General features: G+C 37.1%; 2 protein-coding genes across 3 annotated transcripts; one reads left to right on the top strand and one right to left on the bottom strand.

Moving 5' to 3' along the window:
• Positions 1-1,898: 1,898 nt before the first annotated feature.
• On the bottom strand, positions 1,899-5,845 carry LOC127418520 (gametocyte-specific factor 1-like). Its single transcript, XM_051659106.1, has 5 exons — positions 5,828-5,845; positions 4,773-4,899; positions 4,185-4,265; positions 3,927-3,987; positions 1,899-1,971 (listed from the first exon to the last, which is right to left on the bottom strand). Exons 1-5 carry the CDS (start codon positions 5,843-5,845, stop codon positions 1,899-1,901), a joined length of 360 nt encoding a protein of 119 aa, XP_051515066.1.
• A 2,489-nt stretch (positions 5,846-8,334) lies between these two features.
• Positions 8,335-14,694, top strand: LOC127418680 (LETM1 domain-containing protein 1-like). 2 transcript variants are annotated; one of them, XM_051659391.1, is made up of 9 exons: positions 8,335-8,454; positions 9,371-9,525; positions 9,831-9,946; positions 10,060-10,142; positions 10,276-10,462; positions 10,617-10,718; positions 11,494-11,646; positions 11,734-11,830; positions 14,589-14,694. In XM_051659391.1, exons 1-9 carry the CDS (start codon positions 8,336-8,338, stop codon positions 14,651-14,653), a joined length of 1,077 nt encoding a protein of 358 aa, XP_051515351.1. In that variant the 5' UTR covers position 8,335; the 3' UTR covers positions 14,654-14,694. The 2 variants fall into 2 exon arrangements, with proteins under 2 accessions (XP_051515351.1, XP_051515350.1); XM_051659390.1 differs by having other exon boundaries at positions 13,304-14,666.
• Positions 14,695-14,720: the final 26 nt, after the last annotated feature.

Genomic DNA, 14,720 nt, shown 5'->3' with positions numbered 1-14,720 from the left:
CACGTGAGAGGCAGCTTGAACTGGGTCCTTTCATGGATGTGCATTGGAGAGCGACCGGAAGTAAACAATTATAGTGAAAGGGATGTAAACATTGATCTGTTTCTCATCCAAAGTGATCACACCACTTTAGAAGACAATCACTGGAGTTGAGTTGATTACTTTTACTCCGATTGTCTGTACTTTTTTTTGGAGCTCCGAAGTGCTGGCCACCATTCACTTGCATTGATTGGCCCTACAGAGCTGAGATATTCTTCTACAAATCTTGTGTTCTGCTGAAGTCATCTGGGATGGCATGAGGGTGAGTAAATATAATTTTTTTTGGGTGGTGAACTAACCCTTTAAAAGGCATGGGTTTTTCACCAAACATTACATACCTCAGGTCTTTAGCGAGCAAGCACATATATCCAATCACAAATGGATCTACAAAATGCCAGAATTTCACATTTTCAAAACATTTAAGACAACTAGAAAATATTTTGATAATCTCATATCAAAAGGGATGATGCAACAAATATAGAAAAGGATTACTTGCATCCAAATTGAAATTTTACACAACATAAGACATTTTCTACACTGAGTCTAAATAGACACCCAATTTACATAATTTAATATAACAATCATACCACAGTCGAAATCACAGAGATAATTTTTCCCATTCTGATGGTTGATGTGAACATTAACTGAAGCTCTTGACCCGTATCTGCTTAACTGTATGCACTGCACAGCTGCCACACGATTGGCTGATTAGATAAATCGCATGAATAAACAGGTGTACCTAATAAAGTGGTCACAGTGTATGTCCTGTGACAGTAAAATTCTATAGATATGAAATCAAAATATTTATGGTTGCACAAAAAGCAACAATGATGCTATACACTGACCTTTTTTTTTTTTTTTTGGCAGAAAAAAAAAGTTTCACTTCAGAAGTGAAAAGTTGAGGAATACTGGAAGTGTGGGCATCACTACTCCCCCCCCAAAAAGGGTGGGGTACAGGGGGTGGAATGAGGTCCCAGGTCACTAAAGAACTGAGGTATACATTGTTTTATAACCATTTCACTTTTGAACTTCCGAACTATTCCACTGTAAGTCCCATTACTTTAATATGGTTTACTGTAGGCCTGTTACAGGAAAAAAAAAAAGTTTAACATGAAAAATACTGTACAAATAATTGATTATATATATATATATATATATATATATATATATATATATATATATATGCGCTTAGGAAATTTCACAAAGGGAAAAAGACTTCATCTCAAAAGCAACAGATGGGGGGCAAAAAAAAACATGTCAAAGCAACTGGAAAAATACTGCATGTTAGACAAACGCCACAGACAAAGGGCCACATGAAGAAACCTTTTATTGAATCAGTACAGGGGAGGATTAAGGTTATCATTTTCACAAAATGCAATAGTTTAAACATGCAGCCCAAAAAGCATAATACTGATGGTAGATGACGTAACTAATCCTTGGGTTCAATAAAGGGCACCTTTGCACATGCAACATCCATTTACAGACACATTAAAATAAGCTTTTGAAAACAGACTACAAACTGTACTGTATAACACTACAAAAATTTGAAGGCACTTCAAAATTAAAAACAAACTTGAAAATAAGGGTACCTTTGAAACAAGATCGGCTAGAAGTCACAGGGTTCAAAATATTAAAAACGCAAGAGATTGTCCTCTGGCGTTTGTCCAGAGGTGACGCATCCTTTGCAAAAAGACGGGGAAATAATTGGAGAAACTGATAATTCGGTTTACACACACACACACACACACACACAGTAACATTTTCAAGAGGACTTTAAGTTAGCTAGGAGTGCTGCTGCCATCTCCAGGTAGGCTTGCCATCTGGCAAGAGAGTAATGTGTTCAATAAGCTAATAATACCTTGTTAGAGTTTCCATGGAAGAGTTCGAGGTGCCCGCAATCCATCAGATAAACTGACAGTGGTAGATGGCTCTGGTATTACAGGAAAAATGAGCACAAGGTTTAGAAAAGTGAAATCATGATTCAAATCTTTTTGCTCTTGAATAGTGTCACTTCTTCAATATAGCCCTATTTATTCAAAGGCTGTATGTCAAAAACCATGTCATGCATTGAGTTGCAGACATAGTACACAAAGCAAGTTTATTTTAATGCTCACTGTTGGACGCACCTAGTCCGAAAAAAAAAAAAAAAATATATATATATATATATATACAGGTGCATCTCAATAAATTAGAATGTCGTGGAAAAGTTCATTTATTTCAGTAATTCAGCTCAAATTGTGAAACTCGTGTATTAAATAAATTCAATGCACACAGACTGAAGTAGTTTAAGTCTTTGGTTCTTTTAATTGTGATGATTTTGGCTCACATTTAACAAAAACCCACCAATTCACTATCTCAAAAAATTAGAATATGGTGACATGCCAATCAGCTAATCAACTCAAAACACCTGCAAAGGTTTCCTGAGCCTTCAAAATGGTCTCTCAGTTTGGTTCACTAGGTTACACAATCATGGGGAAGACTGCTGATCTGACAGTTGTCCAGAAGACAATCATTGACACCCTTCACAAGGAGGGTAAGCCACAAACATTCATTGCCAAAGAAGCTGGCTGTTCACAGAGTGCTGTATCCAAGCATGTTAACAGAAAGTTGAGTGGAAGGAAAAAGTGTGGCAGAAAAAGATGCACAACCAACCGAGAGAATCGCAGCCTTATGAGGATTGTCAAGCAAAATTGATTCAAGAATTTGGGTGAACTTCACAAGGAATGGACTGAGGCTGGGGTCAAGGCATCAAGAGCCACCACACACAGACGTGTCAAGGAATTTGGCTACAGTTGTCGTATTCCTCTTGTTAAGCCACTCCTGAACCACAGACAACGTCAGGGCGTCTTACCTGGGCTAAGGAGAAGAAGAACTGGACTGTTGCCCAGTGGTCCAAAGTCCTCTTTTCAGATGAGAGCAAGTTTTGTATTTCATTTGGAAACCAAGGTCCTAGAGTCTGGAGGAAGGGTGGAGAAGCTCATAGCCCAAGTTGCTTGAAGTCCAGTGTTAAGTTTCCACAGTCTGTGATGATTTGGGGTGCAATGTCATCTGCTGGTGTTGGTCCATTGTGTTTTTGAAAACCAAAGTCACTGCACCCGTTTACCAAGACATTTTGGAGCACTTCATGCTTCCTTCTGCTGACCAGCTTTTTAAAGATGCTGATTTCATTTTCCAGCAGGATTTGGCACCTGCCCACACTGCCAAAAGCACCAAAAGTTGGTTAAATGACCATGGTGTTGGTGTGCTTGACTGGCCAGCAAACTCACCAGACCTGAACCCCATAGAGAATCTATGGGGTATTGTCAAGAGGAAAATGAGAAACAAGAGACCAAAAAATGCAGATGAGCTGAAGGCCACTGTCAAAGAAACCTGGGCTTCCATACCACCTCGGCAGTGCCACAAACTGATCACCTCCATGCCACGCCAAATTGAGGCAGTAATTAAAGCAAAAGGAGCCCCTACCAAGTATTGAGTACATATACAGTAAATGAACATACTTTCCAGAAGGCCAACAATTCACTAAAAATGTTTTTTTTATTGGTCTTATGATGTATTCTAATTTTTTGAGATAGTGAATTGGTGGGTTTTTGTTAAATGTGAGCCAAAATCATCACAATTAAAAGAACCAAAGACTTAAACTACTTCAGTCTGTGTGCATTGAATTTATTTAATACACGAGTTTCACAATTTGAGTTGAATTACTGAAATAAATGAACTTTTCCACGGCATTCTAATTTATTGAGATGCACCTGTATATATATATATGTGTAGCTTGTGTGTTAAAATACTTTCTCCTGTCACTATCAAAAATTGATTTCCTTCATTGGGAAAGCGGTTTGAAAACAATGCTTATTTTGCAATTCAATCACAGGGGAACCACAGTGACTCACTTGTTTTGGGCAAGCTGATTGTTGGATTCACCCCAAACAAACACAGCAGCATCATCAGTCTCTGCAATCACATGGCCCAAAAAAGGATTTATTCAATTAAATCAAACATGCAGAATTAAAAAAAGGTTACAAACCATACATTAAGCTTAAAGTGACAAAGGCATGGAGGCAAACTGAATGACAGTGGATAAACAGTTGAGGCCTACCATAAGATAATACATCCAGAAAACCACTGCTAACATTCATTAGGTCACAGACCTGTTTCCCAGTCCTCATTGGGTGAAGGGTTTGTCCAGGTATTTACAGGCACCTGGAACTTCTTTAACACCTCTACATTTCCTGAAAAAGCGTTAAGCAATCAGAGGCCATGCATTACTGTGATTAAGCATGACTGCAACAGAAATATTAAGTCAATGTTCAATGAAAAGTTAAATTGATTTTTTTCCACATGTAATTATTCGAGACACCGTAAAACTAGTGAAATACTGCAAAAGGAATCGCTCACCCAGATATAATTCTCTTAAAATAAGAATGACTAATCCTTATGCTCTCAAACTCATGTGTCTTTCTTCCTCAGAACACAAACAATTGTGCATTTCTCTATACAATAGACATCAATGGTTTTCAAAATTTCAAGCTTCAAAAAGGACATAAGGGCAGCACAAAGAATCTATGACTCAAGTGGTTTAATCTATGTCTTCTGAAGCGATACAAGCTTTAACATTTTGAACCCCATTGACTTGCATTGTATAATTCGGACTTGCATTTTGACGTCACTGTATGTAGAAAAGCACTGTATAAAAAATAAAAAACATGGAAACAAAGATGATCACCAGCAACATTAACCATCTTCAGCACTCAGTGACCTCTTGTCCTCACAGTTTGCTATGTGATGTGACAACTCGTGCTTTGGAAACAAGTGCCTGTCATTGAAAGGGCAGGTCTTCAATTCATTGGCAAGTTTGGGGTGGTTCTAAAACAGATGGGGGTGGACAGATCATGTTCTCATAACACCAATCCTAAGGAAAGCTTGCACCACACTGACCTTCATCCATAAACATGACTTTAAGGGTTTTTGTTCATGTCGACTTTGACTTACACTGACACCTAGGGGCCTGGATGCAGCATCATTTAAATGCAGTAGTTCAGTTACTGATGCCATTGTAGAAATTCACTATTCAGTCAGCCATGATTAATTTGACCCATGAGTGAAAGTGTCCATTTACAGGCCAGACACTGAGCTTTAAGCACCAGGTATTCTTCACTTTTGACGCAAACGCTTAAGTGTACAAGTACAGTCGAACACCAGCCTTTCAAAATATACTTGACCGCATACATAGGCAGTTGGCACATACGTGCGATGACTACTGCAATGAGACACCAGACCATCTCTCTTCAGGAGTTTAGACCCTTAAAGTTGACTTTATATTCCTTCAGACTAGAGCTATACTCTTGACGTGCACATCCACAGCTGTGGTTTCTAGTAATTACGTCTCCTAGTGCTTATTTGTGACCACAATGGTCCAATTGTGAATGGTCACATTGTGGACCCACTAATCAGAGCAAATAACTCCAGAAGCATGCTCATTCTACATGTCCAGAGTACACATGGTTAGAAAAAAAAAAAAAAGAAAAAAAAAAAAAAACCTGCATGCACAGGGCTCAAACACCTTGCTGATTGCATAATTTGCGTCATGCGTCCAGTACACAGACACTTATCGTTCGTGTCTGACCGAAGTATCCACAGTCTTCCCGAGCAACCACTGGGCGGCACCATGGTGTTAATTGCCTGTTTTCTGTTTCTGGTCTCAAGAAGCAATGTAAAAACTACCAAATCGAGTGGTCCAAACTGAGAACAGCACAATGTGTTATTTTAAGTAAAAACTTCAGGCTCAACTTACGCAGTTGTTGGCCGCCATATCTCATAGTCAATGAACGTAACTAACCTCGGACCATCGCTTCAAGTCAACAACCCATTCAGGTGAGGCACTGTCAAAACAAACGACTCTGAAGTCTCGGCACTATAGAGCCACATTTTCTTACAAATGTAATACTTTAAACACCACATTACCTGCTAGGAATGTATGCCAATGCGAATAAAAACACTGAAGACCAGAAACTGAAAACCGGCAAATCATGGAACACTTCTGCATTCAAGAAAAGGTGGATACTTTGGTCTTAAAGGAATATTCTGACTTCAATACAAGTTAAGCTCAATCAACAGGCATTTGTGGCATTATTTTGATTACCACAAATTTGGACTTGCCCCGCCTTTTTAAAAAAGCAAACATTTGAGGCACTTACAATAGAAGTGAATGGGGCCAATTGTTTTATGTTAAAATACTCACGGTTTGAAAAGTATAGCTACAAGACAAATAATGTGTAAATATGATTGTAGTGTGAAAAAAAAAAAAACTAACCTTTTCTGTGTAAAGTTATAGCCAACTGACAATGTCAACAAACCCTAAAACGACAATTTAAACAACTTTACAACTCATAATACATGAATTTTAACAGAATTAATGCAAGTGCTCTTATAAAATAAGCTTCAAATTTCTGCCTTTCAACCCTCCAAAAATTGACCACATTTACTTCCATTGTAAGTGCATCTCTGTAACTTAATTTTATCTTTTTGAAAAGAAAACGAGGGACGAGTCCAAATTAATTTGTGGTGATCAACATTATGCCACAAACGCAGTCAATTGAGATTAACTTGTATAGCTTCTGGGAACGTGACGTCAGCAACGCAATGCATGTTGGGACTTTAGGACATGGAAGCTGTGGTGGATACTGTGTTGTATTAGAAATAGACGGTATAGTTTGTATTATACAGATAAAAATACGTAACAATGGCGAATGCTTGTTGTGTAATTAACTGCCATAATCGCACTCACAACCGGCGTGGAAACCGTATTTCAAATGGAGTGCGATTGGTCTTCGTTCGGTCCATTATTTTTTTTTTCCTGTTTATTATGGCTGTGTACTAATATCTGATAACTGATGAGCGTGTCCTAAAACATGGCAGCAACTACCCAGAATGCAATGCGTAGGGGCGTAGTTTCCCCAAGCTCTATTGAACATGGAATATTCCTTTGAGAAATATTTGACTGGTCATGTGATTCTAAGGTGGCAGCCTACATGTGGGGACCCTCTCCATGTTAAATAAAACAGCTTTTATAGAGTTACTGATATAACTGGAGTCTTCCTCTTATGAGGGCTCATTATTTTATACAAGTAAAAAAAAATAACCCCAAATTAAAAACTCTAAAAATGCACTAGTTTTCCCAGGTTTTGAACAGTAGGAAAGCGGCGCGTGCTGTGCAAGACTTTCAGATCACTAAAAAGAAGGGTATGCGAGAGCCAAAAGGCGTTCTAGTTCGATCAAAAACACTTGCAATTTTAAAACATCACAACTCGATCGTGCCAGTAATGTCGCATTCTACACTGTTTCGCTCTCCATGAACTCCAGAACAATACTTACTTAGTCACGAGGTGTGGCGCGTGCTCCCTCCACCTTGTGATGCAATCAACTGAGCTCGTCAATCAATTGGTCATCATGTGATGCATTTAAAGCAATAATGATTTGGTTTGCATATTGCATCATCACCATAATTGTATGTCTGTAGCAAGCACTATATTTCCACATTCAGGCAGTATAAAAAAGCAATAAACAAAACACAAAATAACACAAATAGACATTTCACATTTATGCATTTGGCTTTACCAGCGTGGCCTCAGCAAGGGAACTCTACAGGAACTCTGTTGACAAATATAAATGGAAAGAAAATTTTCTATGAGTTTTCTATGAGTATGTACAGATGTCCAAAGTATGCATCTTTTCTGAATGCAAAGAATACCTGGTTGACCTACTACATTTCTAAAAATGAGCAGTATACTGCGTGGAATAAAGACTGTGTTCCATAAAGGCAATGCACTCAATCTGACTTTCCTTTTCCAGTGTGACGAATGAATCAGAAGTGATACCAGAATTATATCTTATTATTTGAAGTGTTATTTGGGAGATTTTTTTGTTAATCGCCAACGTTTTTTGTCATAAAAATTAATTTTATATATACAAAAAAAATAAAAAAAAATAAAAATGGACGCAGCTGCCTCTCGCCGAAGTAGTCATGGAGTGTGATGAATGTAGCATACTACTGTTGTTTGAAACATTTATCTTCACATAATTCCCTGTTTCATGTAGTGTTTTTCAATAGTAAGCCGTATACAGTATATACTGCTGTTTAACATAAATTCCCAAATTCACTCAAATATTACGGTAATCTGGCAAATGTGTTGCGCATTTGCTACAATATATGCAGTTATTAGAGCAGCCAATCACAGCGCAGTGCCCGCATTCCATTTTCTGAAGACACGCCCACGTGAAAATGTCAATTGCTCAGTTCAAGATGGCGCTGTCCTGTAGAGGGATATGCCGCGGGGCTTCAGTGGTCATACTGTATGGAATACGACCCGTCGGGGTCAAAGTAGGTCTCTGCACACCTAGATTGACGTCCACACAATCAAGGTACTATACATAAAAGTCTAAAATTAGCGATGATGTTATAGGCGGTGGCTGTAGTTGTCTTCATACCATAGCCTTGAAGCCAAGATGACATGTTGTGATAATAAGCGACTAATGTCTATGTTTTATCATTGAGCTTCTAGTTATTCCACATGAAATTATATTATTTATAGTTCTTGGCATTATAAAATATGATTTCATTTGCATCGGACTGAAAGAGATAGTTCACCCAAAAATGAAAATTCTCTCATCATTTACTCACCCTCATGCCATCCCAGATGTGAATGACTTTCTTTATTCTGATGAACACAAATTAAGATTTCTAGAAGAATATTTAAGCTCTGTTGGTCCTCACAATGCAAGTGACTTGGTACCAAAACTTTGAAGCTCCAAAAATCACGTAAATGCAGCATAAAAGTAATCCATAAGACTCCAGTGTTTTAATCCATATCTTCTGAAGTGATATGATAGGTGTGGGTAAGTCCTTTTTTACTATCATTCTCCACTTTCACTTTCACAATCTTTGTGTTTGGCAATTCACATTCTTCGTGCACATCGCCACCTACTGGGCAGGGAGGGGACTTTATAATTAAAAAAAGGACTTAAATATTTCTTTTATACACTTTTTGGAGCTTCAAAGTTTTGATTCTCATTCATTTGCATTGTATGGACCAACAGAGCTGAGATATTCTTCTAAAAATCTTCACTTGCATTCAGCAGAAGAAAGTCATACACATCTGGGATGGCATGAGGGTGAGTAAATGATGAGAGAATTTTCATTTTTGGGTGAAATATTACTACCTTACTGTGACATTTTTATTTATGCGTTTTCTATTTGCCATATACATATTTTACATGCTTTCTCTCTCTATCTCTCTCTCTCTCTCTCTCTCTCTCTATCTATCTATCTGTCTATTAGTTTGTGGTTTGTTAGACACTACTCACCTTCACAAGCAAGGCATGGGATTGGTCGAAGCATCGTGTCCAGACTCAAGTGGGTCAATGAGAAATATGAGCGATTGCTGCAGCGGCGCTTTCCTCGCTTTTATGTTCTCTATCACACCTTTATGAGAGGTGAGATGTTTTTAAAAGTGTTTCAAGATTTTTTTTACATTAAAGCAAAGACATTCTTCTGTGGAATGCAAGAGGAGATGCTAGGCAGTGTGTTAGTGTCAGTGTCCATTCACTTTTATTGCATCTGTTTTCCATACAATGAAAGTGAAAAGTGACTGAGGCTAACATTCTGCCTAATTTTTTTGTGTTCCATGGCAGAAAGAAAGTCAAGCTAGTTTTGAACAGCATGATGACATTTTTATTTCTGGGTGAACTATCCGTCGGGCAAATGTTATCTGATTTTGATGTGATGTTTTTATGTGTAGGTTTTCGTCTCCTGTTTCAAGACGCTCAAGAAGTGAGAAGAATCAAGACCCGAATGCTCACCAACAATATTGACCACCAGATGTTGCCTTATCGTGAGATGGAGAAACTCAGGCAGGTGAGTTGCATTCTCTAGGAAAACTGACAAGCTGATGGTATAAGTTTATGAGACATGTTAGATTGCTGTAGCAAAAGTTGTAAGTCATTATAATTTTTGTGCGTGGCTTTCAGTTCCGCAGGGACATGATCAAAGCCATTCCCTTGGTCATCATATCAATACCTCCTTTTGCCAACTATTTGGTCTTTATCCTTATGTGAGTATTCAATGTCTTCCACTGCTAAGTTCCTCTGCTGATTATACAGTATGTTCCTTTTTCACCATCATGAAGTATACCTCTTTGTTTTTTTTAAACTTTGAAATGTAAGTTCACCTTCCTCTGTCACCAGGTTCCTCTATCCTCGCCAACTCCTGATCCGGCATTTCTGGACCCCACAGCAGCTGGTGGAGTTTCAGGGAGTGTATCATACTCAAAGAGCACGCCACCACTGGGCTATAGTCAAAGGACTGGAGAGGACAGCAACTTCTGTCCAAGACAGCCGACTTAAAAGCCGCCTTACAGAGCTCTGCAGTAAGGTAGCCTGGGCTCAACTTTACCATCAACATTTTTTATGGTGTTATGTATGTGTGGGATAACCTTTGTTTGACAGTGTCCAAGCCCAAGCCACAATGTTTTAGCCAGTTGTTTTTTTTATTCACCTATGAAGACGAAGTATATGTGTGTCTGCAGGTTCGAAGTGGTGTTCATCCTGTGGTGTCTGATGTCCATGCAGTGAGAACGTTGTTCTCTGGACCTCCCTTAGGTATCAGGAGAATGTATGCAGACCAGATGGTGAGCTCCCATTTGTCCTGCATGCTCTGTTGCTGTTCTGTATATCTATAACAGATTGTATAGATTTTAATGTTCTTATTTGTAGTTTTTTTTATTTTATTTTTTTATGTTGCACTTGTACAAGTGGCCAGAAAGTTGCATAATTATTAACTATACTTTTCAGGAATAGTTCACCTTAAAGGTAAATTCTTTAATTATCTACTCACCCTTATGTTGTTCCAAACATGTATGGTCTTTACCTTTTTATGATTTTTAAATTATTTTAAGTTTGTTTGTTTTTAAGTTTATTTTATTTTGTGTTTTTGTGTTATTTTTTATTATTTTTATTTATAATTATGATTATTTTTATGTTATTTATTTATCATTTATTATTTTATTTTTATATTATTTTTTATTAATTTTATGTGTGCTGTTTTCACTGTGGAATACAAAAGGAGAAATTTAAAGAATGTGTATGCTCCTGTTTTCCATACATTAACAGAACATAGTGACCACAGCTGTCAAAGTCCAAAGAGGAGAAAAAAACACCACAAAAGTGTCATAAAAGTTGTCCATGCAACTCAATTTCGGTCTGTTCCTCACAAAAAACTGTTGTAGGACTTCAGAAGACTTGCAGTGACTCGTGTGATAAATTTGCCCTTTTGTGTTCCATTGTTTTGTGTTTTTGTAGTGACTGCAGGGTGAGTAAATAATGACAGAATTTTTGGATGAACTATTCCTTTTACATTTTTAAAGTTTGAAGCTCAATCTTTGTTTTATTATTTTTTGTTTTCAGAGACAACTCTGTCCGTTGCTCTTCCTGACGCCCCACCTCCCAGCCTTCTTGATTGGTCGACGCTTGAATAGCCACGCCCTAGAACTCATGCAGCTTGACCGGGCCATTGTTCGATTAGGCTTGCACCAGTTAAATGATGCAGAGCTCAGAGAGGTCAGAGGTCACTCCCATAGCACCCTTTTTTTGCCAATTACCCTCTGTGTTTTATATCACATACTGTATCTGTAATATGTCTTCTAGTTATGTTACGTGAGAGGGCTGAATCCAGACCGTCTGAGTCCCGGACAGTGCCGAGAATGGCTCACACAATGGTTGAATTTCTCAACACACCTCAAAGGTATGTAGGCCATGAGATCAAGGCTATGTTCAGAATAGCATACTAACATATCTTACATGCTATTTCTGCAATATTGTGCACAGTGTGTGAATTTTCTTTATGCATTTAATACCTGGATGACTAACTACATTTGCCAAAATGTTCAGTATACAACAGAACACACTGCACAGAACACTGTATCCCACAATGCACACAATTACCAGCGTGATGAATAAACCGGAAGTATTTACAGCTGTGATTTTTATTATTTTTGATATTTTAACATAATATTAATTAAATGAATACAAAATACACAAAATTCCAATAAAATGCAACATAACTGTTTCACACTACCCCCATGCAAGGTAATGAGATCATGTGACAACAATGTAGCACACTACTGTTTAAAATGTTATTGTTACTGTTTCACAAATAAAAAAAAGAAATAAAAGAAAGTAGTAGGCAGTATACACTATGTACTCTCAAAAAAGTAACCATTGGATTTAATTAAAAAAGCTGTGTCAGGTGGTTCCACACAACAGTGTTGAGTAGTTCCAGCAAGCCACGGTTTAGTTGTATGAATTAAAGAAATTCAAGTAAATTGAACAAGCTTTTTGAGTAAATGCAAACCATTTGTATTTGTTTGTGTTGCATATTATTATTATTATTATTATTATTATTATGTTCATTTTATGCTGGTAAGTTGCATAATTTATTCTTTCAGTTTAAAACATTAAGCAACAGTTTGCGTTGATATGGTATAAATGTATTGGAATGAATCTCAACAAAGCAGATTCTTACCACTCTGCTGTGAGTGGCACAAAAATAGCTCATTGGTTAAAGCTATATCAAATTAAGTATTTGTCCTCCTCAACCTATGTGGTAATCCCCAAAATTCCAGCATTACAGAAACACTTCTAAATCTCAACATAACAAACATTAAATACTAACTGTTCTCACATTATATTCAGTAACACATAAAATAACACTTAATTTCAACATTTACACTCTCCATCCAGTCTCGTGCAAAGGAAGTTGGGATCTACAAATCACTGCGGTTTCAGTTAATGTCAACAAAATATTTGTTGTCCCAACATAAATGGATTAAGTGACAAGACCCTTTTTTTTCTACGTTGAAACAACTCAGTTAATTAAGTTAACTTGGTAACGCATTTGTTGAGTAATTATAGTAAAAGTGTGTACTGCATAGTTTTCATTAAGTGCTAAGCTAGTATTCCATTCCGAACATAGCCGAACTGTGCTGAACTGTTATCTTTTCGTATGCTCGAAATTATGCTGAAATGAAGTATATTACTATACTTTATACTTTAAATGCTTTATTAAGGGTTTGTGTTAGTAGGAGTTAAATAATTATTTCGTTCAAAGAAATAAAAGCTAATAGAAGAGAGTCCATTTCCCAAAGTCCTTTTGTTGCACTGTTGGCATGACTGTTATTCTGTTGCATATTCATTGTGACATTGTTTCCGTTCTCAGAGTCTGAGACCTCCCTCTATCTGCACTGTATGGTACTGCTCACTGTAAACTACCCCAAACACCAACGTCACTGACCTTGGAGAGCCACATGACTTCTTTTCATTTCGCCTGCAGTGACTTTACAGAATATAATGGGACCCCACCCAAGGGCAAAATGCCATGGGAACAAAGAATCTCATATGCAAATTCAAGCAGCACACCATAAGACCAGTGAAAGCTTTATCATTCGAGTCATATTGCTTAATCATCTGTGTTACATGTCATAGTGAATATTTCAGTTTCTTCAACAAATACTTTTTTTTTTTTTAAAGGAGCTGTCATGCTTTAAACCTTTTTGGATACGCATCTAATTTTGTTTACTTGACTGGTGAACATAGAGGGGGATATTATTGTGAAAAGAGGGCATCAGGATTCTGGAATGTCTGGAACCATTCAATTTTCTCTGATTAGTGGCACACAAAAAACATCACATTTAGACTGTGTGACAGACTATAATGACCAAATATGATATGTGCCAAATGCATCCGTTTGGAATTAGAACTCACTGGATTATCTTATCTTGGGACATATTCACTTGTATAATGTAATGATATTATTCTACTAGCAATAGTTGTTTTTTTCTTATTCCCTCATCCCATTTCACCTTTAAAACTACAATTTCTAAGCTGTGCACAACTTTGCTTGAAAAGGCAACTGTTTCTGTGACTGGTTATATTACGCACTGACTGAAAGACAAGCACACCTTCCACCTCATTAAATGTTCTGGGGTAGTAGTGTAAGGAACAGTCTGTCTTGAGATGTTTAAAATACTAAATCACCCCAGTTATTAAGATTTTGACAACTGGAAAAAACGTTTACATAGCCTATATAGAGATACTACAAATAAGGCATATTGTTTTAATATAAGCAGCTAAATTCTATTATGCGGCATACACACATTTTAATTAAGTTTATGTATTTATTTATTTTTGAATACTTAAAACTACACAAGTAACACTGCACCTTGTTATATCCAAAATAAATATATAATTTGTTTGCTGTGCACAGGGCTGTTTGGTCAAAACATTGTAGTTAGGTTAATGCCAAACATGTATCTTCATGCAAGAGACATTTAAGAAAATGTCCTGAAATAACCATCATCTTATGTAGCCTTTAACAGGTGCCTTTTTTATTCATGAACATGGGTGCAAACAAACTTAAGTTGCCAATTGTACTGCAATGTTGAGATATTTTGTACTTTATATAAAGAAACATTTCTGTTTACTTCCACTCTGTGAAACAATAGGAAATGATGCAAGACAAGATCTGAACGGACTTCTATTAAATGACTTTAAACTAAATGTTCTCTGATTGCATCTTTCATCAAACAAGAACTGATTCATCAAGCACAGTGAGTATTTCGCAAATAAGTGTTTTG

This window comes from Myxocyprinus asiaticus, chromosome 28 (genome assembly GCF_019703515.2).
Source record: "Myxocyprinus asiaticus isolate MX2 ecotype Aquarium Trade chromosome 28, UBuf_Myxa_2, whole genome shotgun sequence".
NCBI lineage: Eukaryota > Metazoa > Chordata > Actinopteri > Cypriniformes > Catostomidae > Myxocyprinus > Myxocyprinus asiaticus.
The sequence above is the reverse complement of the archived record's forward strand: the minus strand, read 5'-3'. Positions and strand labels throughout refer to the sequence as shown.

What these genes read in the sequence shown, in the direction of transcription:
- LOC127418680 (XM_051659390.1), top strand. Translation starts at nt 8,336, where the DNA reads ATGGCGCTGTCCTGTAGAGGGATATGCCGCGGGGCTTCAGTGGTCATA. An exon ending in GAATGTATGCAGACCAGATG is followed by an intron (nt 10,719 to 11,493) that starts GTGAGCTCCCAT and finishes TTTTGTTTTCAG; the next exon opens with AGACAACTCTGTCCGTTGCT. An exon ending in ATGATGCAGAGCTCAGAGAG is followed by an intron (nt 11,647 to 11,733) that starts GTCAGAGGTCAC and finishes TATGTCTTCTAG; the next exon opens with TTATGTTACGTGAGAGGGCT.
- LOC127418520 (XM_051659106.1), bottom strand. An exon ending in GTCACTGAGTGCTGAAGATG is followed by an intron (nt 4,266 to 4,772) that starts GTTAATGTTGCT and finishes ACGCTTTTTCAG; the next exon opens with GAAATGTAGAGGTGTTAAAG. An exon ending in AATCAGCTTGCCCAAAACAA is followed by an intron (nt 1,972 to 3,926) that starts GTGAGTCACTGT and finishes TTTTCCTGTAAT; the next exon opens with ACCAGAGCCATCTACCACTG.